The 26,730-nt window shown below is 40.6% G+C and overlaps 1 protein-coding gene across 3 annotated transcripts; it reads left to right on the top strand.

The window, feature by feature from the left end:
* Positions 1–216: 216 nt before the first annotated feature.
* On the top strand, positions 217–24,928 carry LOC144198074 (nucleosome-remodeling factor subunit BPTF-like). Of its 3 annotated transcripts, none has more exons than XM_077718884.1 (35): positions 217–1,251; positions 2,319–3,138; positions 4,550–4,601; positions 4,761–4,929; positions 5,587–5,844; positions 6,171–6,359; positions 6,718–6,887; positions 7,335–7,511; positions 7,594–7,775; positions 7,907–8,038; positions 9,141–9,270; positions 9,566–9,701; positions 9,834–10,133; positions 10,224–12,075; positions 12,883–13,007; positions 13,533–13,685; positions 13,776–13,926; positions 14,012–14,051; positions 14,134–14,359; positions 14,633–14,770; positions 16,460–16,587; positions 17,140–17,233; positions 17,343–17,509; positions 17,662–17,884; positions 17,964–18,244; positions 18,426–18,539; positions 18,662–18,823; positions 18,988–19,070; positions 20,115–20,340; positions 20,435–20,757; positions 20,838–21,011; positions 21,444–21,636; positions 21,756–21,840; positions 23,110–23,296; positions 24,264–24,928. In XM_077718884.1, exons 1-35 carry the CDS (start codon positions 648–650, stop codon positions 24,298–24,300), a joined length of 8,481 nt encoding a protein of 2,826 aa, XP_077575010.1. In that variant the 5' UTR covers positions 217–647; the 3' UTR covers positions 24,301–24,928. The 3 variants fall into 3 exon arrangements, with proteins under 3 accessions (XP_077575010.1, XP_077575012.1, XP_077575013.1); XM_077718886.1 differs by having other exon boundaries at positions 218–1,251; positions 13,557–13,685; XM_077718887.1 differs by lacking the exon at positions 24,264–24,928 and adding an exon at positions 23,614–24,233 and having other exon boundaries at positions 218–1,251.
* Positions 24,929–26,730: the final 1,802 nt, after the last annotated feature.

Genomic DNA, 26,730 nt, shown 5'->3' with positions numbered 1-26,730 from the left:
CCGCAATAAGAGAACTCTAAGCATGCACTGCAATCAGAACATTTTACATGTGTAGCTTGTTTAGTGAACTAGCAGGGAATTTGCGTTTGTTGTCGAATAGCGAGTCACGTGACTCAACATCATTGGCGCTTCGTGGCGTGGACGTCAAGTCAACATAGATTTCAAAAGACAGTGCTTCCTTAACGAGGGCCTGTCAAGTATATTTTTTTTAAATTACAAAACGGCTTAGTCTAAAAGTTTATTTACTGCAAAGTAGAGATACATTTTTGTTTTTGTACGAATACGGTGATGTAAAGAGCATTCTGTGAATGCACACAATGGTTTGACGATGCTCTCTGCTTTTATTTCGACGGTCGGTTCCTGTAGACTACATCGAAAGTACAGCTAGCTTGACGCAGGTTTGAGGCCTTCTGTGTTTTCAACGGAGAGAGAGCCAAGAAGAAAAATGGCGTCGGTTGGCTACCCAGAGCGGGACACCGGCCATTCACATTAAGCCTTCCGCCCCAAGATCCACACTGTGGGCTGGTTGGAACTTCTCGGGAACTTTCACATGAGCCTTTTGTGTGCGCTTTCCTAATTTTTCTCCGTTGCGCGTGGCATCTCGCGGCTTCGAGATTGAAGCGGAACAGAAGAGGCGCTCTCCTACAATGAGGGGGAGAAGAGGAAGGCCGCCCAAACTGGCAGGAGGGATGCGGGAAGGCTCTCCCGTGCCAACCCGCGGCTCTCGCACTGGAAGGAGCAGAGGGATGCGAGGACGGGGACGGGGCCGAGCACGGGGTCGCGGACGCGGCTTAACCGATGGCGCCTGTGTCACCGGCTCTACCGAGCTGGATACGGAAATATCGGGCCCAGACAACTTTAATTTGTCTCGGGGCCGCAAGAAAGTTGCAGCCGCCAACCCGGAGGCGAGCGCGGCATCGCGGGGCAGAGGAGGCAGAGGAAGAAGCAGGGGTGCGAGGGGCGGCCGGGGCAGTAGAGGCGGAGTGAGGCGGCCTCCGATCAAGGTGGTCTACGACGACAACAGCGACGAGGAGGACGATAATATAAGCTACCGATCCGAGGAAGACGAACTCCTTAACGACAACCCTTCTTCGGATCTGGAAGAGGAGGAAGAAGATCTAGAAGAATTGGAAGAGGCCTTGGAAAACGACTCGGAATATTTGGAGGAAGCTCCAGATGAGGATGAGGATGATGGCAGCTACTGCACCGAGAGTAGTACCCGCAGCCAAAGCACGACCGGGAGCACCCCAGGTACGCGCCCCTTTTTGCGAATGCACGGTGTGAGAATGACGTCTCCCAAAGTGGATTTGATCTTTACTTTCAAAGCAAAGGCGCATTGTTCAAAATGGAGCTTGCACGGAGAAACGGGCCTTTGTTTACTGTGTGCCCTGCTGAATGTCGCTCCGCAGTTCAGCCGACTCGCGTGCTTACAACACTTTTGTCCGATCAGCACATTTTTCCTGTCAGGGTTGTAGTAAAGATGTACATTTTCTTCTGCTAAACGTTTTTTTTTTACCCATTGGAACTTTCCAAGGTCTCAAAATTCCAAATTGAAGTTTAATGTTTTACTTTTCATTCACTGCAATTATGTATACTTTAAAAGTGCTCACCAAGTTATCTTTCTAATGACCTCCGCAACTGTTTATTATTTATACACCCCCCCCCCAGTTTTCCTGAAATACGTTCTGCAATAATGAATCGTCAATTGAATTAATAACTTGAAGTCCAAGCAAGGATATGCACGGTTAAGGCTCCAGAATGAGTTTGACAGGTCTTTGTTTTGAAGAGAGGCGCCTTTGCAAACGGCAGCTCATTACATGTCGTTACCATAGCAACCACCTGTATAGTAATCTGGTAAGCAAATCAGACATACTTGAACCGGTCAAACTTTTGTTTCAAGTCATCAATTGTCAGTACAAACGTAGAGTATAAACAAACAATAATGTCAATTCTTATGCCAAAATTTTAAGTTCCACCCATCATTTTTTAAACAATCCACTTAGAAAATACTACAGTGGTACTTGTACTAATATTCAGGTTAAAAAAGCCTCGATGCGATTTTTTTTTTGTCCCAACATCCAAGTTAGGAAATGCAATTTGAAATCAAACATTTAACTGATTTATTGCTATTAGTATTCAGTGCTATTAAAAAGGCACAATTTGTCATTTGCAATATCCATCCGGTAAAAAGCTCTAAAAGTTGAGTTGCTGTAATTAAATGTAGACATAAGAACATTTCTCAATGAGATAATGCAGTATAAAGTGAAAATCTACCACCAAATATTCGTTACCCGTGTTTCCATCTCTTCTGCCCTCAGGTCGAAGAAGTCGAGTGGTGCAACTCCAATCTCCTGTCTTCGAGTTACAAGACATTCCACCCTTGGAGCTTCCCAAGTCCTCTGAGGATCTTCTGGTTCCTACCTCTCAGCTCCTCAACGTGTCTGCTGTATACGAGGTCCTCCGCAACTTTGGCACAGTACTTCGACTTTCTCCTTTCTGTTTTGAGGATTTTTGCGCAGCAGTTGCCAGCCAGGAGCAATGCACCCTCCTGGCCGAGACTCACATCTCTCTTCTGAAGGCTATACTTCGAGAGGAGGACACCTCGAACACTACCTTCGGGCCAGCCGACGTGAAGGATTCTGTCAATTCCACACTTTATTTTGTGGACGGCATGACCTGGCCTGAGGTTTTACGGGCGTACTGTGAAAGTGACCCGGAATATCGACACATTCTCCCTTTTCAACAAGGAGAGGATTACCCATTTGAACCCTTGGAGAGCAAAATCAAAGTTCTTCAGTTTTTAGTGGACCAGTTCCTTGCTACTAATATAGCCAGGGAGGAGCTCATGTCAGAGGGCGTGGTTGCCTACGATGACCACTGCCGGGTGTGCCATCGTCTGGGCGACCTGCTGTGCTGTGAGACCTGTGCAGCCGTCTACCATCTTGAATGTGTAAAGCCGCCACTGCAAGAAGTCCCAGAGGACGAGTGGCAGTGTGAGGTGTGTGTCGCACACAAAGTGCCGGGGGTCCGAGACTGCATCCCCGAAATACAGAAGACCAGACCCTTCCTTCGGCAGCTGCCAGTCGGATATGACCGGCACAATCGCAAATACTGGTTCCTGAATCGTCGTGTTGTTGTGTAAGTCAGCTGTGTTTCCCTTGACTGTTAAATTGGGTTGTGCAAAACAAATCCATTTTTGATCTTGACTAGAGAAGTGAGGGAAATTTGATGAATCCAGGTTTTATTTCCCTACTCTTCATACTTCATTAGGGCGGGAACCACAAATCCAGGCAATCACTAAATCTCAATAGGCGTTGGCAATGAACCGCCTGCAGTCTCATAATAATGTCATTTGAATTGAATGCTTTTATTGTCATTATAGAATTATAAGGATAATAACTTACTTATGCTTAGTTTAAAAAAAATCTAATACCTACATTTGCAGTACCATAGTCTCCAAGGTCAGTAGTATAATAAAAGCAAAGGGATTTAAAAAGTGTATGTATATGTATATGTATATGTATATGTATATGTATATGTATATGTATATGTATATGTATATGTATATGTATATGTATATGTATATGTATATGTATATGTATCTTAATCTAAATATGCATATGCATATTTAGATTAAGATACAAAGTATTTGGTGACTCACCTCGTACAGTAGAGTTGTTAATATAGTTCTGATTTAAAGATAGATCCTTTCTCATCCAGCCATTTAGATCAAGGGCGCTCACACTTTTTTGCTCCAAGATCTACTTTTTAATGAGCCAACCTCCTGCCATCTACTTTGTTGTTAGAGTTACAATTTAGCGGTGGGCAAAGCGGCCCCGGAGAGCTGCTGCAGGTGCAGACACTTTATCTTACGGGGGTTGTGTTGACATGTCAAGCATCTGACTGAAATCCACTGATTGCACTTGTATCATACGTGACTTACTGCAGGGGTGTTGAAACTTTTTAGCAAAATTTTATTGTCGTGCGATCTACCAATAGTTCCTTGGCGATTTACATAATAGGTACCCCTTATTTAGATGATAGCATCAGGCACAGATGGTAATTGTGCTGTAGCAGCCAACGGCCACTTCATAGATCATTTCGTATGGATGGCCTGAAGAATACATGCTTGAACAGGCTTTGTCCTTCAATGTTGTTTTAGCATTACTTAATTCTCCTTTCTCATCCTTACACTTTTCTTCTGCGTGGAGTCCCTCTGGGAAGTGGCTTTCAAAAGAAAATCAGGTTTATTTGTGTGCAGCCACAAAGTGTATCAGTAGAGAATTGAGATTACACCATTGTGGAGAAAAATGGCTTCGTTCAGGGAATAAGAGATTGCAGAAAAAAATGCTCCACTATTTGCCATGAAAATGAGAAAACGTGATCAAAAAATGTTGATTGAGAATCAGGGAGGAATCACAAAAATCAAATACTGTACAGTTCATGATTGACACATTTTATTTGTTGCATGTTTTTCTCAATGTTAATCCACCATTGTCATTATGACAATAGACTCACTCCCATGTGTTTTCTCAATTTTCCCCTACAGAGAAGAAGATGGTGAGCAGGAGGATAAAACAATCTGGTACTACAGCACTAAGGTAGTAATTCATACAATTTTTCAGGACAAATATCTGTTACATAATTATTTTGGGATTACAGTATAGTTCCTTTGCTCTATTAGATGGTTGAAAACGAAAACAACCTCATTAGTGTACATTGGCTTTTACTTAGAGCCTGTCTATCTTTTTTTGTTCCAGGTCCAGCTAGCCGAGGTCATCGGAAGCTTAGATAAGGAATACTGGGAGGCTGATCTTTATGCTGCCCTTGAGGAAATTCGGGATGAACTTCATGTGCACATGGACATCACAGAAGACCTCACCAACAAGGCTCGGGGCAACAACAGGTGTTTCCTCAATGTTGCCAATGGTAATTCCCTCTTTATTTATTCTCTTGTTTATGTGATGCTTAGAAATGGCAGATCATTGCCCAATTTTCCTCCCAAATTACAATTGAAATACATTGGAAAAGTCTGATGTGGGTGTGTTATTATGTTAATATTGCTATATAATTATGGGGCAAAATATTTACTTAGTTGGGGGATCTAAATGTGAAATTAAACAACAATTTGTATACAAGTAATTAAAAAGGCTTCTCCACAGTATGCATTTATTTTCTGAAACACTTTATCCTGGTCAGGGTTGCGGGGGGTGCTGGAGCCTATCCCAGCTGACTCTGGGTCAGAGGCAGGGAATACCCTGAATTGGTGGCCAGCCAATTAATGGGCACAAGGAGAAAAACAATCATTCACACGCACACCTAGGGGCAATTTAGAGTGTCCAATCAGCCTACCATGCATGTTTTTTTAATGTGAGAGAAAAACTGGAGTACCCAAACAAAACCCACGCAGGCCTGGGGAGAATATGCAAACTCCACACAAGTGGGCCGATCTGGACTTGAACGTTTTCAGTCAAAATACATTATTCCAGTATGAGTTCAATTGTCTTAGTGGATTTGTCTCACTGGAAATGTCTGAAAAAGTAAAGATAAGATAATGACTTTGTAATTGCTCACTTTTTCATCCAGAGGAAATTCTGGAGCGTCTGCGAGCCAAGAAGGAGGAAGCGCTAGCGGAAGTAAAAAGACAGGCCGCTGAAGAGGCCCTTAAAGCTCGTTTGGAGCAAGAGAAGGAGGATGTGGATGTGGAAAACAATGTTAATGAAGATGCCAAACTTGGTGAAGGCCAGCAAGATATAAACATCAATGAAGACAACGCCAAGGAGGAGGACAAGGAGACAAATAAGGAAACAGAAGAAATGAAAAGAGATGTTGACAAAACTGGAGGTAATTATTTCAGATCATTTAAGTCTCAATATTTCTTAAAAATCACTGATCATTGTGAATTAAAAGTATCTTACTTCTGAAATGTAGTTATTGATCATGGATATTCTTTGCGTGTATACCAGTCTGCCAGGAGAGGGAGCCACGGCCTTTACTTATAGTATTAAGCTGCTCAATCCAGAAGTCCACACATATTAAGCCTCAGCTTCAAATTGACTTGTCTTTTTTAAAAAAAGTCATGACAACCAGAGCTAACATGTTTTTTTTCATTTAAACTAGCCTTGTTTATTCACTAGTTGAGGCCAAATGTTTGCTTTTTCCCCCTCCAGCAATACAACCAACATCAGACTCCGTCTCTGTCAGTGGTGAAGACATCCCAAGTCTCGGACATCTCAACCAGAATGTTGAGGAGAACAGTAATAGCAGCATGGGCATCATGGTCCAACCTAGGGGCCCTGAACCTCCAGACTTGGCTGATAAGTCGTCCATGTCATCCCTGGCAAGCTTCGAAGACACAGGTTAGAAACAACATGTTCTACCACTTACTGAAGAGCAATGTACCAAAAAATATACCATTACAGAGATGACGCACAATGACTGGCATGATTTTGACCATGTCAGTAAATGTTTTTTTTTAATGAAACGAGAACATTCCATTTAGTCAGATTTTGAAATTATGTTTGCCATCATTTATTGTTATTGGGGTGAATTTTCTCATGTTACTGTGGTCACCATTTAGGGCCATACTGCTCAGCTCAACCACCAATTTGCATGCTGGTTAATTACATCGTCTGGGATTGGTTAAAAATGTTGCACATCTTTGTGCAAGTCACTTGCAGTTTCTGTCTTTGACTCAAATTGACCTTGGGTTTTCAGGAGATGGGAAAGACCCCAGCAATGGGGAATGTCTCAGTGGTAAAAAGTCAGCTGCTACTCGTATGGTGACCCGCCTAAGGAACCCTGAGAGCAAGTTGAGCCAGTTGAAGAGCCAGCAAGTGGCTGCGGCCCTTCATGAGGCCAACAGGGGATTCAGGGAAGGAAAAGAGGTGAGGAGACACTAATTATGCCGTCTGGGTTGTGAGCTACCACATTATGGCCAGAGAAACTGTGTAACAGCTGTTGTTGTGAGTTGTGACGTGAACATGGGGGGGATTTCAGAAAGCATTGCTCATGCACCCTTTTTCAGAACTAGGTCAAATATAAAGCATGTTTCATGTTTCACTGCTGCTATTACGATTACCCAAATCACTAATTATTTTAAAAATATCATTCATTGCGTACTAAAAACACTCTGGGGAAAATACTCAGATTACTTACTAGTATGTAACCAAAGGGACTATAAAAGCGACTAAATATTTTATCAAACATCAACAAAAACAACCAATACATAATATGAGCATTTACATAAAATAAGTATGATGAAAACTAATTGTTAGTGTGGTTCTTTATTAATCCAAACTTTTAACTATCTCAAAACATTTTCTTGTCTATAGATTCTCGTAGTGAACGCTCAAGGTGACGTTACCCGTGTCAGTACACGCACGAAGGACGTGGTGATGAAAGGGACCATCTGCCAGTACTTCAAGCTCGGTCAAGAGGGCAAATATCGTGTTTATCATAACCAGTACAGTACAAACACCTTGGCTCTGAATAAGCACCAGCACAGAGAGGCAAGTAGTGCTCTTTACTCAGAGAACATCATTTAAACACTCTTATAGATTCTCTAATGATTTCAATACACATATTTCCTAGGATCACGACAAAAGGCGGCATCTCTCCCACAAGTTCTGCTTGACTCCAGCAGGAGAATTCAAGTGGAATGGTTCCATCCATGGTTCCAAGCTTATCACTATCTCTACAATAAGGCTGACAATTATCCAACTGGAGAACAATGTTCCCTCACCATTCATGCACCATAACTGGGCCTCACACAGGTATGGACATATGCACGACATCCCTTTTTTTTTACCATGTTTGTGATTACTTACCGTATTTTTCCCACTATAAACAATCGCTGATGGTCCAAATGTAAAGAAAAAGTGTTTAGAAATGGTTTGTTTTCTAGGACCAACTGGATCAAAGCTGTGCAAATGTGCAGTAAGGCCAGAGAGTTTGCCTTGGCTCTGGCCATTATGGAGTGTGCAATCAAGCCTGTGGCAACTATGCCCATCTGGAAGGATTCACTTGGCCATACCAGGTACTCATAGCAGGTTCTCAGCATTTTCCTGTGTCCACTTCAAGCACAAAATAGATTTATAAGTACTTTGAAACCCCGCTACTCTGGAGCCCAGAATAAATACATAAATATATATAAATGAATAAATACATAAATAAATAAATAAAGATATATATATAGGGATATATATATATATATATATATATATATATATATATATATATATATATATATATATATATATATATATATATATATATATATATATATATATATATATATATATATATATATATATATATATATATATATATATATATATATATATATATATATATATATATATATATATATATATATATATATATATATATATATATATATATATATATATATATATATATATATATATATATATATATATATATATATATATGAAAGAAATACATAATTTGCTCTTGTACTGTATGTACTTATATCAATATCTATGAAGTTTGTTCACTCATATGCTGATGTATCCAACTATGCATTTAATCTATGCATAATGAGCGTGTGTACTTAGAGGATTACAGCAGGCGGTGGTGATTCTTACCAGATCAGATGAAAAGGCCCACCCTAGCCGCAAGGAATAATATTTAGACTGCAGGGCCGCTACTAGTACCACCCACTTACAGCACTCAGCCACCATTGCTTGAACACAACACCCCTATTTTAATGAAGCCAACATTTCAGAGTTGGAACCGTAAAGTGGATATCTAAACAATCCAGCATCAAAAAAGAGAGCAGCAAATACATAGCCACTGAGAAGAGTGTTATGGGCTATTTACACAGTCACAGCAATGAAAAGTCAAATTTCTCTTAAATTTATATACTGGTTTTGGCCACTTCAGTAAAAAAATATCGCCAAAAAATGACACTACCACTACTTATAATTTCAACGCGTGACTATTCAAACACCCATTCAGCGAATAACAGGGGGGGGGAAAGCATTTTACAGACTTTTTGCAAAATTTAGGACTGACTTCATACCAACTAATGTAGATTTTATCACACAAAGTATATTTATTCCACTTCCTTAAACACTATTATATTTCCATACATAATATTATACCTTTTTTTTCAGGTTAAATCGCATGACTTCCATGGAGCGTGAGGAGAAAGAGAAGATAAAGAAAAGGGAAAGGAAGTTAGAGGAAGAAGAAACAATGCAACAGGCCACATGGGTCAAATACACATTTCCAATTAAACACCAGGTAAGTTACATGTAACAGATTCTGCATGAAGTTTGTACCATTTTATTTAGGATTTGTTCAAGTGGAGCTTATATTTTGAGTATGGTCTAACGTGCATTACCTATTAATGCTTTCACCTATTTTAGTGTTAGTAGAGAAGCCACTGTAGTTGAAGACAACTTAAAATTGGTAGTCAGTAACCAAATATAGTTCTTCCAGCTCCACTTTGTACTGCAAATTCATTCTACACATAGTTTCTTTCTCCTAAAAAAACTACTGATGACTTATTCTCTGCATTTTTCTGCCCTCTGTGAAGGTGTGGAAACAAAAAGGCGAGGAGTATCGTGTTACTGGCTATGGCGGCTGGAGTTGGATCAGTAAGACCTATGTCCAGAGGTTTCTCCCAAGACTTCCAGGCAACACCAATGCCAACTATCGCAAAGAACTTGAAGGTCTGAAAAAAAATGATGACTTGGGCTAGAGTGGGGATGTGGTCAATTATGTTGCCATTTCAGTTGACAAGAATTATATTTCACATTGAATGTACTTTTTCATTTTTATTTTTTACATTTTCTGTTCCCAAGATGCTAAACTCGGCCTAAAGTGCACCTTGTTGGACTTGAGTCGACGGCACAGCATACAAGCACCTGGCATTAAGGAAGTTTCTAACCTAAACAGTGAAACAGCAGATAAAGATTCATCTCCATCTAAACCCTCCCAAGAAAATCAGTTGCCAGATGAGGTTTTACTATCTAGTGAAAAGATTGAAAAGGAATCGAAAGAATCTGATTTTAAAATGGAAAACACTGACGAACTGCCTGTGGACAACTCACCAGTGAAGACAGTGTTGGAGTCCACTTGCTTGAAATCAGATGATGAGCAAAGTAAGAATGTAACAACCTACTTATGAGAAAATTATTAGTACCAATTGATGAACTGATCTAAAATTGCAACGTTTATTTTGTATTCTCCAGTGTCCAGTATTAAGGAGGAGTCTGTGAAGGAGGAGCTTACAGATAACCCTCTTCGTCCTTTTAACTACGACGTGGTGGATGTCAGTCAGGGCTTCCGTACCCGCATTCCATACAAGAAGAAGGTAAAGACCTCTAAACTCGACAGTCTGCTGGAGCGCCGTCTAAAGCAGCACGTGATTGAGGAGAAGACGAAGAGCATACCTGCATTCAAACCCAAGACCCCTCCCCCCGTTTCACCCTCCTCTTCCGTTCCACCCTCACTGGGTACCCCAGTCCGACCACGGTCACCGCTTAAACCCCAGTCATTGGCTCAGACTCAACTCGACGTGATCAATGCTGTGACAGAGGAGCAAGATTCTTGCACAATTCCAATTTCCACACCTGCAGATGGAGGAATTAAAGATGACAGTCAGGCTGTCGTTTCCATAACCGTGGATGATGCAGTTGCTAGAATTGCTTCCGATCCAATACTCAAAGGCAATTGCAGTTCTGTTTCAGAAAAGGATTCTTTTTCACCACAGAAAGAAACAATTGCATTGTCACAGGAATTGAAAGTAGATTCTATTGAAAGGACTACGGGGCCAAAAGATTGCTCGTCAGAGCAACAAAAAGACAGTCCTTGCTTAGACATTGTTGAAAATACTGGGTCTGAGGTCCCTAACACGGAGTCCTCTAGAGAGGCGGACTCAGTCGGGACACATACAAACGTTGTTGACCAAATAAACAGTGAGAATTCACACCCCTTGAAAACTTCACAGAAAAGCCCAGAGACGCTAAGCTCAGTAGAGCTAACCACTGAGATAAATGGCACAGTGCCTGAGGGAAACCAGGACAATATGCAAGATGCTGAGGAGACAAATTCTCCTGTTTCAGTTTCTCCCCTTCCTCAGGTAAATGGTAAGGAAGGTTTAGGGGCTGAAGTCAAGATTAGCAACTCTGTGGTAAGTCCAAATAATATAGTTATACCTAACAAAACCATGGTGAACAGTATTGGTCAGATAGAAAATGAAGGTGTAAGCACACAGCAAAAACTTTTGGTAAATGGAGAATTAGCTCTTGTGACAAAAAGTGAACATGCAGAAGAAAAAGAGCAAAACTCTTCAAAAACATTTGAGAGCAACACAACAACATCAGGTCAGGAATACCAACCACCAGTGAAGATAACAAAGCTGGACAATAATATTGAATCTCATATTTCGAGCTCTTTGCCACTCAACAGTTCTCTAGACTGTAAAACCACCCCTGTGGTCAAGATCATCAGAATGGCACCTTCGCCTATACCTTCAACAGAAGAGTCCAGTTTAAGTGACGAGTTTGCAGAGATCAGTGACCGTGAGACGACAACACCCTTGAAAACGCTTGCCAGTGAGGGAACAACCAAGGATTTGGCCACAGAAAGCGCAGTATCCACACTGGCTACCATAACAAAAAGAACTGTGACTAAAATACCTTCTACCAGTCCATTAGAAGACAGTCACAGTGACCCACTGGCTCAACAAGAGGCAACCCTTTCATCTGCCACCAATCACCAGTCAATAACCGAAACCAATGGTAGAAATTCTGAAACAAAGGCAGACGTATTTCAAGAAGGCTCAACAACCAGGGGCCGGGTACACCTGCGCAAATTCTCCCGCACCAAAAAGGTGCGCTCGGACACAGCGCTTCCTTCTTATCGCAAGTTTCTCACCAAGAGCAACCGCAAGAGCATTTTTGTGTTGCCGCACGACAACTTGAAGGTGCTAGCGAGGAGGGGAGGATTCCGTGAAGTGCCGGTTTTTAACTATAATGCCAAGCCGGCTCAGGATATTTGGCCGTATCCTTCCCCAAGGCCTACCTTTGGGATCACCTGGAGGTAAATTATGCCTTTTTATTTGGAGACACTCACACTGGCATCAATGCAATAATCAGAGTAGCAAATATGTGCTTTTTTGTTGAAAATACAGTAGAATGAAGGTTCTTTTCCCTACTACTTTTCATCGGTTCAGAAGCATATTACGTCTGGCAAGCATGGAATTGTCATCAGAAATGGCTAATTCAAATTTCACTTGACATTGTGGTTTACCTTCAGTTTTTCATTGGCATGCACATATGACAGAACTAGTATTAATGTTCTTTGGTCACAAAGCTTTCACAAAGGATAGGAAATATGCACACAGACTGTTTTTAGAAAAGTATTGCGTGTTGACATGTTTAAGACTGTTAGCTTCATGAAATTTGTTCCAACCCTCAACAGAGTTTGTGGTCAACGATAGTATCCGTTTCCCAGGTTATAAAAGGATTAAGTGGATTTTAGTTATTCCACTTACATAGTAGAACAACTAACACAAGCAAACATCTCCCCGAACACCATTTGCTTTTACAACATCCACTCTAATTCTAAAATGTGTTGCCTTGTGGATTCTGAAACAGAGTGAGTCACTGGCTGTCTTGTTGTCATACCACACTAATTAACTACCTGACACCAGACAGTCAAGAGTACCAGACACACTTCCTTCAACACTCATAAAATCAACTAATCGTCAAACTAATGTTGCTAGTATTCCACTATGAAGCAAAGTCTAATTATATTTTATAGTTGGAGAGTAATTGCACCTGAAGCACCATCATTTCACTGCAATTGGGTGGTATTATTGAAAAATACTTCTATTTGTATGTGCAGGTATCGCTTGCAAACTGTGCACACATTGGCTGGTGTGAGTCTGATGCTGAGACTTCTCTGGGGCTGTTTGAGATGGGATGACATGGCTGTAAAGCCATCCGCCGCCGTCGGTACTACACGAACAGGTAGAGCTATCCCGACCTCACCGCTACCCCAAATACCATTTCTCTATCTTTCCTGGAGCACTCCAAAATCCCGGTCGGTCCACCAGTGTGGAGTTTGCATCTTCTCCCCGGGCCTGCATGGGTTTTCTCCGGGTACTCCTGTTTCCTACCACATTCCAAAGACATGCATGATAGGAAGGCTGATTGGCAACTTTAAATTGCCCTTAGGTGTGGGTGTGAGACTGAATGATGTCCGTCTCCTGGTCTGAAGTCAGCTGGGATAGACTCCAGCACCCCATGCGACCCCAGTGAGGCTTAAGGTTCAGAAAATGAATGAGTGAATTTTTACTCTTTGGTATTTGAGATTTTCTTTTACCCTTTTAAGATTTTAGGAAACCAAGAAATAAGGTTTGTGGGTGTTGTCATACATTAAAAAAAGAAACTTAGATTAAAATACATCCATTTCCTGTGGCTGACACAGGTGTTATGTTGGAGATCATTTCCTCCATTTTTCGGGCTCTCCTCTTCATCGTCATATCAACCCAGCCCTATCCCCACTCATTACCACAGAGACGTCAGATACAGAAATCACTACCACCGAGATCATCAAACGGCGTGACGTGGGACCCTATGGCATCCGCTCGGAGTACTGCATCCGCAAAATTATCTGCCCACTGGGAGCTCCTGAGACACCCAAAGGTTAATTGCTCTTTTATCAACAATCCACAATGACTATTTTGAGTTGTAAAAAGACATTAAAAAATTGTTGATGTATTTACACCTGGACAGAAACCCACACCCCACAGAGGAAAGGGCTGCGATCCAGTGCCTTGCGTCCCAAGAAACCCGAACCTCCCAAGCAGACGGGCCCTATGGTGATCGAGACATGGGTTGCTGAGGAGGAGCTGGACCTCTGGGAGATAAGAGCTTTTTCAGAGAGGTCAGCACAAGATCCATATTCCATGGAGTCCGTAGTAAATAAAAAAATGCTCTTTCACTTAAAACTGTCATACTGCTTTTCCTAGGGTCGAGAAAGAAAAAGCTCAAGCAGCTGAACAAGCTAAAGTGAGGGTGGTCACATTATCTTTTGAATGGGCTCATGCTCTGTTTTTTTTACTTGTAGTCATAACAATTTCAATGGTTCCAGAAACGTCAGGAGCAGAAACCATGCTCGGTCACGGTCACTCCAACAGGAACGCCCGCGACACCGTCTGCGACGCCTAAAGTCATGGTGGCTTCGTTGTCAGGCGCGGGAACTCCCAATGCTAAGGTGGTGCTGTCCTCAAAGATGGGAACGCCCGTCAAATACCAGCAGACCAAGAACTTTCAGCAATCGTTTGCCACGTGGATCAAGCAGAGTCAAAACTCACCAGGTACTGGATTGAAAATCTTCTAAATCGTTTAATTTGATAGAAAATGCCAGATACATTTATCTGTAGGGAATTCAATGCTTTACTATCAATAATTTAATCAAGTTTGTCATGGTAGGTTGGGGTCCGGTCTCTGGGCCTTGAGTTTGATACCTGTTATTTAGTGCTGATAATCTGCTTATTGTATCTTTTCTTTTCTTCATTTTGCCATTTGAGACATAAACTTGGTCAATACAATATTACATTTGCTGTTTTTTTATGTGTCTGCTTATGCAGAGACCACGGTGACCACGACTGGTGGACACACATTTCAAATTACAGGAACCACAGTGGGTGGGAAGGTAGTGACCACCAAGCTGCCTCTTCCAGTCAACAGCAAGCTCATCACCGTCAACATGGCAACTTCCCAAGGAGGTACACCAACTTTTATTAACTCACACCTGCTCTACTCAGAAGCTGGCAAAAGGGTGACAAGTTATTTTTATGTGTTGTGAGTTGTGGGCACAATTCAAAGGTTTTTAATGCAACTATTCATCCAACATCATTGTGGTGTTTCCTTAATGTCTGCCCACCAATTGAGTCATACAGCTTACTTTGGCATTTGGCATGGAGGTGTCTGGTTGTACCCTAACAGGATAGTAATATAATGAAAATTAGTTATTTTAGTTTCATGTTTCAGGGGTGATACATGTATTTGGTCTGGAATTTTTTTTTTAATGTGAAGTTATGTTTTTGTCATTTTAAAAAAATCTATGGCAAAGTTTGGCCTTTTTAAAACTGGAACGGTCTTTTATTAGTTGATGGATGTTTGCTAGTAAAATAAAGGACAGCAACTAAGTGGGTGTTGTGGAATAACAGATTTCAAAATATATGATATTATGAGAGGTAAACATGCATAAATGTATAACTTTCCAAAAGCTCAATTCCGAATAACTTCAAAGAAGATGCATTTTAACGACAACATTGGCAAACTGTGCAGATAACCACGTTGAAATTATCTTGCCAAAAATTAACATGATATTTATTACTCTTTTGAAGTAACCTTAAAGGAGAAACCTAAATTTTAGGTGGAGTATGACCATTTAATGGACATGGCTATTTATCCTGCATGACGGCGGGGCACACTGTTTATTTTGGAAGGGCTTAAGGAAGTTAGGCAGGAAAACAAGTTTACCCTGAGGTCTACTTCTCAGACAGGTAACCCTCTATTGCGGCATTTCAGTTTTCTTCTTTTCCTCCCTTTCATTTTTTGAAATAAAAGTCTGGCTCTCCAACAGTCCAAGTCCCAACTTATCACGCTCCTTTAAACAGCCAGTCCGTAGAAATCAGTTTTCTTTTTAAGTTTATGACCAGAGCAGAGACACCCTGTGTCTTACAAGCAGGTTTAAGGTCACTGTTTGAAGAGGGAAATTCTTGATGTAAAGGTTTACCTACCTGGTTGTGGTTTAAAAGAAAAAAAACCCACAGCAGGATCTGAGGGGCAAAGGAGTGATACTCGTAGGATTTCTATTTGAGCGATCAACTTCACATGTGTTTGCACGGCAAATATGAAATGCTGCCTTTGTCGGAGGAAAGTTTAAAGGTTGTGAATAATTTATGAGGGGCTCAAGTACGTTGGGGGGAACCCAAGTAAGCTTTCAGCAAGGCTTTGAAGATTTTGTTTACCTGCTCCACTAATATTTGCCATCGCTGTGATCAAATGTTGGCCATCTTTCAAAGAGTGAAGCTCACAAATAATGCATTTAGTCATGTCAATGCACAACCTGTGTACAAATGCTTGCTTGTAGTTGACTGTCATTGCCCACGGTATTGTATTATACTGGGAATGGGTGATATGTGATCATTTCCTAGTGTAGCCGAAAATGGGTGGCGGCCGCAAAGTATTGTATAAAGATTGCTGATCTGAAAGCACATGGGAAATAGTTAATTAATTAATGCCTGCCAATGACAACAATGGTGGACAGGTTATCCGCCAGGTGTAATTAACTGTTGTATGTAACGCAACAATAAATCCAACACTTGTAGCTACTTTATTTGTTATTTACTTATATGTAAATTGTGTGCTGTTTTGACTTTTTTTGTTTTTTACTACCCCCAAATCAGGTGGCGTGCAACAGAAAGTGTTGGGTATCATCCCCTCTGGGACAACGGGTAGTACGCAGACCTTTATCAAATTCCCTAGGACTACACCTGTGAATATCAGGCCCAATATTTCAACCACACAGCAGCAGGTATGCTCTTCCTTTTTTCGTTGGATGTTCATCTTTGTATGTTCATATATAGTAACATTTCTGTGGTTGTATTTGAGTTTGATAAGAATTGACCTTATTATCTAAGATATTGAAAAAAATATTTGCTTTTTGGGTGTTTGTAATATAACCCTATATATATATATATATATATATATATATATATATATATATATATATATATATATATATATATATATATATATATATATATATATATATATATATATATATATATATATATATATATATATATATATATATATATATATATATATATATATATATATATATATATATATATATATATATATATATATATATATATATATATATATATATATATATATATATATATATATATATATATATATATATGTATATATATATATATATATTTGACACAGTATAATACTTTTATAAATATGTCAATGTTTTTTGTCTTTCAATCATCTTGTTGTGATACTTAATGATACATTTGTTTTCTCAAGTCAATATGTCGGTTGTCAATATTTTTTTCTTCCTTGTGGTCAGATCCGGGCTGGTGTAACAACGATTCGAACCCCAATCCAGCAGGGTGGGTCTATGGGAAAGACAATACTTAGAACACCACTTGTAGTCCAACAGGGTAATTCATTATTTGGATTTTTTTTTTATCTGGACTAAATACCTGTGAATAGCTTAATAGTTTTTCATTTATGATACAAAAACTAATTACACCTTCTGTTGCTTTTTAGGTCAGACTGGACAAGTGGTAAGTCAGATTGTACAAGGCCCGGCAGTGTCCACTTCAGTTTCTGGAGCCAGCCCTGTCGCCACGGTAACAGGCCAGGGCTCAGCAAGCCCTGCCACAGCTGGAGTGACATCCGGCCAGGTTAAACTCAACATTTCTCAGCTAACCCAGGTTAGAGATTATTGTGAAATCACCATCGATCTAAATGTTATTACTCCTTATTTCAGTGTACTTATGGTTCTTACTGTTACTTAACCTACACTATTTTTCACTGAGTAATCTTGGATTTGTAACCAGAAGGTTTACAATTTGTCCCACTACAGAAGCAGCAGGCTGGTTCAGGTGTTGGTGGCTCCCACCAGGCTCTCACAGTGATGATTCAAGGCCAAGGTCAAACTACCGGCCAGCTTCAGGTCATACCTCATGGAGTCACAGTCATTCCGGGTCCTGGCCAGCAACTCATGCAGGCGACTCTGCCCAATGGCCAGATGCAGCGCTTCTTATTCACACCCCCGGCCGCAGTGGCTACAAGTGCGCCGAGCCCAGGTTTGACTGCAAACACACTTTTAAAAAGCCATTTCATTTTGTCATTAACAGTGACTAAGCTTTTTCTAAAACTGTACAGCCGCCACACCATCCAACCAGCCCAACTCTGACTCCACAAAAACACCTGCTCAGCCTGTTCAACAGGCAGCTGCCCCAGTTCAGCCAGGGGCAGCAACCCTGGCAACCACCACAACCCCTTCAGCATCCACTCCACAAGGGCAATTACCCCCACAGACTCAAGCCCACATGCCTATTCAATCTCCCACCTCGCTGCAAGTGACCACACAGGGTGGTACAGCACAATTACAACTGCAGCAAAATCCCCAAATCATCATGTCTGGACTGCAACAGCAAGTCCAGGTCAGTTCTACGTCGCACTTATGTTTTACAAAGAAAGTATGCTGTCAATATAGACAGACTGTGTTATGGTTGCACTCCATTAAATCCAATAAGCATTAAAAATGAACTCTTTACAATGTTGTCTTTAGTCATCGCATGCTTTTCCTATTTCATTTCCATTTCTTTTATGTCAATGCTTTAGGTCTTGGCACAGCTGCAGGCTCAGCAGACTGGCACATCACTACCACAACACTTCAAACTTCAACTACCGGTTCAGATACAGCAGACAGGTCTCACTTCGGGTCAGGGAGGACAGGTAATGCAAATATTTCACTCAATCTGACATTTTCTTACACCTATTCTTCCCAAATGTTTAAAGAGCACCTAAATGGTCAACTTTTCACCTCATCTTGTCATCTCACAATGTTGTCCCTGCAGATGGGCAACGTTGTGGCCATTCAGGCTGCTTCCGTACAAGAGCAGTTGCAGAGGATCCAGCAGCTCAGAGAACAACAACAGCAGAAGAAGAAACAGGCTGCAGAAGCCAAGAAAGAACAAGCTCTGAGCTCTGTAAACCAGAAGGACATCATTCAAAAGCAGGTGTGAGATGAAATATCCACCACATCCAAAAGTTTACAAGCTTTGGCCTCCCTATAACTTTATCTTGGAATCTTAGAATTGAAGCAACTTAAACTCATAAGCCAAGGTGCCACTTGATTACGCTGTCAATGCATATTGATTTAAAAGGTTGTTTTTTTTATTAGGTTGTGATGAAGCAGAACGCTTTGATTGAATATCTGAAGCAGAAGAAGACTCTTACACCTGAGGAGAAAGAAGAGAATCAAAGGTCAGTTGAACATGTTACTCTTGACCACACTCTCTGTAAACCTAGGAACTGACATTGCAGTGGCTAATCAGTTAATAGATTTATTTAAATGATAGTAATCCTGATATGGCAAAAGTTAGCTGATATAAACGCTAGAATGCTTAAGTAATGTTAAGGTCTCTCCCTTTCTTGTTCTCTATGTAACTGGATGATGCCCTGACCGTTCACTGACTCTGACACACATGTGTTTGTGTCAACACCATTGGCAATTCACACACACCTGAAACACCAGAACCAGACTATCGTGACTTGGGCATGGCAGCTCCTTTGGCAGTCTGTCTGTCTGTGCTTATTTTCCATCCGTTTTCCATTCTGTTGCCTTACCACTTTGTGCTTTTCCTGCAAAACATAATTTGACTCACTTCATCACTCTTGACAGTCACACATACAAACTCTTTTCTTAAGTGGCCCCCACTATGTCCTCAAAAACTAAGTGTACTTAATAATTTGGACCATAGTGTAAACATTTTAGTGCCCTACAACGTCCGTGCACATCGGCTGCAAATCCTGGCCAGTGATTGACCCCGTCAGCCACGAGTATGCTTGTGTGCCGTTCACACAAGTGGTACGCCAACAAGGCGCTCTGTTGCTCACTTGAACTGAAATTTTCTCCCCCAGCTGTGAATGTTGGCAGACACAAGTGAATGTACAAATGACGCAGTCATAGATTACCCACAGTTACTGCGACAAAATATCGAATTTAACTCAGAACTTGTCTTTTTGATTCCTGTTTCTCATTTTTGCTCCACTAAAACAGGGCTTCTGGACATTCGGAGATATTTTCCCACCATTTTTAAGACAATTTTGAAACTTAAAATCGATAAATTGATCGTTAATCTAATCTGTAGTCCATCAGTGAATAGTATTCAAACGCTTATCCCTTTGTTATGACTATTCACAGGTAATACTGTCTTCCACCTGCCACCTTTTCCACTTCTAGTCAATCCCAAAGTTTTACGGATAATCATTTTAAAATATTTTTTCCCGTTGTCTCTTTGTCTCCAGAATGATTGTATGCAATCAGGTAATGAAGTTCCTCCTAGACCGAATAGACAGAGACGAAAGGCAGGAGGCTAAGAAAAAGAAGAAGGAGGAACAGGTAGAGTCCAAGAAGAGGTTGGCCACCGCCAATAAGCTTGCCTCGCTTCTTTACCGACACAAAGAAAGCCTGAAGACAGAGATTCTAAAGAAGCGGGTGCTTCTTGATCAGCAGCTCCATCTAGAGGCCCAGGTATTGAGTCATTCTGTAAAAATGTCAACATTGGAAAAAGATCAGTTTGATAACAGACCTCATACTTAATCATTATGACCTGTTCATTCCTCAGGAGGAGCTGAAGAAGGACCTTTTGAGGATACGAAGGGAGAAGGAGAAGGCAGCAGCGCAAAAAGCTGCTCAGGTCGCTGCTGCTGCCGCCGCCGCTCAAGGCCTGGATCGACACATTCACGCACGCGTACACAACATAACCACTCAGCAACACCACGTTACTACCGTCGCCCCAACACACAAGAGAAAACGGGACGAGGAAAGGGAGAGTGCAACATCGGCCAAATCCAAGAAGAAGAAGATGATCTCCACTACTATTACCAAGGACAGCAAGAAGGAAATCAAACTCTACTGTATCTGCAAGACACCCTATGATGAGACCAAGTATGAGCCAAGGGCTTACTATTCAGCACATTTTAATGTCACAGCAATGAATTCCTACAGTGATGGTTCTCGTTTTGAAGGTTCTACATCGGCTGTGACCTGTGTACCAACTGGTATCATGGCGAGTGTGTTGGAATCACGGAGAAAGCTGCCAAGGATATGGACGACTACATATGTTTGGAGTGTAAACAAGGCCACAAGAACACCAAAGAGGAGCTATATTGCATTTGTCAGACTCCATATGACGAATCCCAGTAAGTAGGATTTCTACTTTATCACATCAGGAAGTCACGTTTGTTCTGTCCCATTTCTTGACCAATCATCTAAAAGTTTTAAACTTGCTTTTCCTCTTCCCAAGATTAACTCTCCCAAATTTGATGACTATGTAATTCATAGTTTTCAAATTAAGACAGACATTCTGGTCAATTATCATTCTAAAATCTCTTCTTGAATTTGAGGCTATTTATTGAACAATTGCTTTAAATTACAACCTTGTTCTTCCTCCGACTCTCCCACTAAATATGATAACAGTGTGATTTTTCTCCTGAAATAAACACAAAAAGATTCCAATTAAATGTTTTAATCCTGTCAAAATTCAAGGAATATTCAGCATTTGGACACCCAATGTCAATTTGTGGGTAAAAGGAACATTAGTAACCGCCTGCTGTTTTTCTGTCCCCTCCTAGGTTCTACATTGGTTGTGATCGGTGTCAGAACTGGTACCATGGTCGCTGTGTGGGCATCCTGCAGAGTGAAGCAAACCACATCGACGAATACGTATGTCCGCAGTGTCAGTCGACGGAAGACGCCATGACAGTCCTCACTCCACTCACTGAAAAAGACCAGGAAGGCCTGCGGAGAATCCTGCGCTCCTTGACGGTGAATAGAAAACTAGTCTTGAAAGCCTTTAGTAAATGTCAAGCTTAATTCTAATGGACACAGATTGAAAGCAAAGTTCCCTGAGAGTATCTCAAATGTATATTTCTTCTTTTCTGCAGGCACACAAAATGGCGTGGCCATTCCTAGAACCAGTGGACACAAGTGACGCCCCTGACTACTATAAAGTTATCAAGGAACCAATGGGTAAGAGTTTTCTCAAGAAGTGGGCACAATTATTTAGACCTGACTATCCTGACTCAAAGCATCAAACTTGAGCCTCATTTGTGGGTAGCAGCCCTTTCACTAGTTGAGTGGGCTTTTGAAAGTAGACGAGCTCCATCATGTCACCAAAAGCTACTTAATTGAATCATATAATTGAGGCACACGTTTGAAGTGTCCAAGATTAATGTTATCACTTCACGAGCAGCTGTCACTGTCCGTTTATGTCCAGCAATCGTATGGCAAAATCAAACTAACTAATCACGTTAATATAGTCCATTTGAGACAGCTATTGCTAATGACTGTATGGCCATGTCAAGTTTTTTTAACCTTAGCCAGGGTTCTTGCAGCTATTAGTACACCAATTTCAATTTGAGCATGCTTAACCCCCTTGACACAAAGGTCATTTTTCCAGTCGCTGTTTTCCGCTCACTATGCCCCACATTGTCTTACCGTATACCGAGTGAAGACACACTGTTATGTTAAAAAATGTGAAAGAAAATGTATTCCGATATATTGATTGAGGCTGCTTATAAACTTAAATGATCCCCAAAATAGGGCAAAACTCAGCAAGGGGGTCCTTTCTCAAGTCAGCCGCTCGCTTTACCTGTTTTTCTTCACTACTTACTTTATAGCATTTTTGCAAATGACACACATTGAGCAGCTCAAACATTCACGCCGCTCGCTGCCCGGAGGCGTGCAAAGAGGAAGCCCGCCGTCTCAGATCAAACCAGCCATGGAAATGTAGACTTGCGTCAACGGGGTCTTTTTGAACATTTAAATAAACAAACCGTTAATGAGCTGGCCTGGTTCTGGCAGAGTCCCGGTGGAAAGGAGACTGCCCTCCCACACACACTTCATCCCTGTAAGTTTAGCCACCACAAGAAAAAGACCCTGTTGGCTTTTTTTTTTTAGGAGTGTGGTATGGGGGGGCTTTTGCACGGTGAGATTCCATTTTAGGAGGGTTCTCAGTGAGATCTGATGATGGAGAAGAAGGGGGTCTTTGATATCTGCTGTAAGTCGTACACGCCTGGATTCCTTGATGGGTGGGTTGGGGTTGTGGAGGTTACCATGTATGATGTGCTGGAAGCACAGCCTTGCAGCTGTTCCTTCATCTACTGACACGTTATATATGAGGTCAATTAGCAATCTTCCCTTTTTTTTCAAAGTTTTTTTTCTCTCCACATCATTTACTCTTTTCCTCCTCCAAAAATCACATTCCAAATTCACGTCTGTTCAACGTTGTTTTCTCAGACCTTTCGACCATGGAGGAGAGGTTACAGAAGCGCAAATACGTCAAGCTAACAGAGTTTGTAGCGGACATGACCAAAATCTTTGACAATTGCCGCTATTACAACCCCAGCGATTCCCCCTTCTACCAGTGTGCCGAGGTTCTGGAGAGCTTCTTTGTCCAGAAGCTCAAAGGCTTCAAAGCTAGCAGGTAAGAAGTGAACATTGTGGCCTCAAAGTGGTCACTACTGTGGACCTTTATTCAAAAGTCTCATTCAAGTCATTTGGGGGAAAAATCTCATTTTTTAATGTTGCAGTGTATCATCAACAGTTTTTCCCCATTCTTAATCAGACTTATTGCTTAGAGTATATTATCATACTTGAATACTACATCAAGTGCATTTTTGCAGTAGTTCACTAGTAAAATGCATTGACTCTGTAAAGGTTGGGGAAACTGCTTTAAACCGTAATTTGCATGTATTTATGCCCTCCATTCTCTGTCTTTCTCTCTCTGTCTCTCTTTTACAGATTGTGATGTCAAAGTCCTGGGTGCCAGGGTCACTTTAAAAAATAGACCAACAAAATTCACAATCAACAGAGGTTGCTGTTTTTCTACTGGTGTTAAACAGCAATAAAACGAAAAAAATATTCATTGAACCCGATCCCACATTTGAGGAATGGGAATGGCAGCCATGTTGGTAACACAAAGCGTTCATGATTTGTATTTAATGCACCTCGACAAAGCAGATGACTGCTATATCGGGTTGATACCACATTAAATTGTCTCTCTCTCTGTGATATCAAATTTAATTTATATTTTCAAGTTTAAGATATTAGCTCTAGTACACTGACTCCGAGTATTTAATATCATTTTTTTCGTCAGCATATTATTTGATCCAATTAGATCGGTTGTTATTCCATGTAGTAATTCCAGATCATAGAATAATAGCTTCAAAGATTCTAGTTGTTTCCTTCCAAAGGCCAGTGTATTACTGTAACCACTTCCAACACTGTTTCACCAACATGGCTGCTCGGTCTGCATTAAAATGTCTGACCCACTGGCATCCAAAACATGTTTTTGTATTCTCCGTAGTAAATATTTTTGTCATATTGTAAAGCTTTTAATAAAAAAAAGAGGAAACCACCAACTGTTTTCCTTCTCTTTGCCATCTCTGTAGGTCTCATAACAACAAACTACAATCAGCAGCCTCTTAGCGCTCTCTTAAAAAAAAGAGATAAAAATAAGACATGGATGACAGTTTGATTGATAAAACCTTCCACACTTTCCCTGCATCTCATGAGCCGAGGTCACTTCCAGATGAAAATCCTCCCCTACCATTGGATAAATGCTTGAGCGCCACCACTGCAAAGAGATGGGAAGTGGATTACTATTGCGCCATGTGAGGTTCCATGTGAAGATTGTGATAAAGGTTCCACGCTTCAGACCAGTGCAGGCCAATGGAAACATCCAGTTACCAAAGAAGCCAAACGGCACGGCCATTTAGGTTGGTCACTGAGTCAGCTATCGTGTTCAAAGAGAATTTGGAAGGAAATTGTGCAAAATATTTCTTGGGGCTCCTCCCATCAAGACCAGGTGTGCTCACACTCAGTTTGCCTCCAGCAACTTTTCACCCAGCAAAATCATCATCATCTAACTATATATAAATGATAAAAACGTATATGTATCACCATAAAGTATGCTTAGAGGGTCTTTGATCGGCTAAAGGGGCGAACTCTTGGGGCTCCAATCCAGGCCAGGTGTGCTCACACTCAGTTTGCCACAAATGGCTTTTCAAACAACCAAATTATGATCATCTATCTATACATAAATGATAAAGACTTATATATATCACCATAACTTATGCTTAAAGGGTCTTTGATAGGCTGAAAGGGCGAACTCTTGGGGTTCCAATCAAGACCAGGTGTGCTCACACTCAATTTGCTACAAATGGATTTTCAAACAACCAAATCATGATCATCTAACTATACATAAATGATAAAAACGTATATATACATCACCAAAAAGTATGCTTAGAGGGTCTTTGATAGGCTAAAGGGGCTCTGAACATGCTTCCTCCACTATAGTTTGGCTGCTTTACCTGTCAATCAAAAAAAAATACAACAACATCCTTCTAAATTCTCACCAAAGGTTCAATTTGTAGCATTTTTACAAAAGTAGCATCCTTTTAAAGAAAGTTACCATTTCACCTCTTTGGTTGTCCCAAACCAATTCAGGTTTTTAATATGCATGTATAGCTTCCAAACCCCCCTTTTTTAAAAGGTATTAATTCCGGAATGCCTCCAAGCATCTTCTTAATAAATGGAAACATGGAAGTGGAGGAGTTCAGATTTTTTGTTCAGGCTCATCCTAGATTAAATTCTCAAGATTTTCTACTCGTCTTCCTGACTTATTAGTGCCACATGTGCCAACATTCCCATCATTTTTGTCTCTGCCAGATAGGCATCATTGCACTTAACTGTCTGAAAAAAAAAATCTCACTTAAGTCATTGAGGGGGGGATCAATTTAAGTCGATGAATCCAGAGTGTCATGCCTGTTCACTTCCTGAAAAATGTCCAAAGAGTTGTGGAAAGAGCTTTTAATGAACCCCCCATGCAGTGTAAGTGCATCGGAAGAAAGTGTTGGCATCCATGCTTTCTATCCACTGCTTCCTACTGCATACTTCCCTGAGGTCAGCTCACATGTGTTTCTCAACTCTCCCTCAAAGCTCTCCAATAATTGGACTGTTGACATTTCTTCTCATCAGCTGAATTACACACCGGCCCGCGGCTACACGAGCGGTGGGGGGGAATGAGCCAGGGGTCTCGGTAGTCTTTCTATCGTGGGGTTTGTACGCCATCTAATCGAGGTAAATTTCTTAAGATGTTTTAAAGCTTGCGATTGTCTTACTTAAAAATGGTAATCTGACAAAGACATTGAGTTCTACTATAACACTGCTAAGTGAAGTACTATTGTCCAAACTTGTATAGAATATTAAAGTTCTTGAAACTTCAGTTTTTCACTTTAAACCAGCAGCTAAATCGCTTGGATAAAGAAGAGAAATATTTCCGATTTATTGAAGTGAACTCTACTGTTTTTTTTTTTTCAAGTTGCCCTTCATATTGAAAGTGGTAGAATGAAAGCAGTAATTCTTGTAAAGTTATTTTTTTTGTAAGAAAACAACTGGTACAGCATAATGATCTATATTGACATTGCATTTCTTGTATTATTTATTCATAACAGCAAATATTTGTTGGGTTTTTTGAGTAATGTTTAAAGAAATATAACTGGAAAGGGGGGGGGTGATTTTTTTGTTTTTTTACTTGATCGAATATGACATTCTAGATAATAAAGAACTGGTTTAACAACTTTTCATAGTGTTTCATTGATTCATATTTGCAATAGTTTGATTGCTTTGACTTGAAAACTTTCATATTTTATTTTTTTTCCATTTGAACCACCCAAAAGCCAAATACTTATTAAAATTACCATCGAATAACATCCACGTTTTTAGTGAGTGACTGAAATGTCTCTCTTGTATATGAATATTATTGTAATGTTGATTTACCAATAGAACATCACCTTTCAATTCCTTGTTAAGAGAGCATCAAGTCATGCAAATGCGAGCACATAAAACTGTTGGATA

This window comes from Stigmatopora nigra, chromosome 6, assembly GCF_051989575.1.
Source record: "Stigmatopora nigra isolate UIUO_SnigA chromosome 6, RoL_Snig_1.1, whole genome shotgun sequence".
Taxonomy (NCBI): domain Eukaryota; kingdom Metazoa; phylum Chordata; class Actinopteri; order Syngnathiformes; family Syngnathidae; genus Stigmatopora; species Stigmatopora nigra.
Note: the sequence above shows the minus strand (reverse complement) of the source record. Positions and strands in the feature narration are given on the sequence as shown.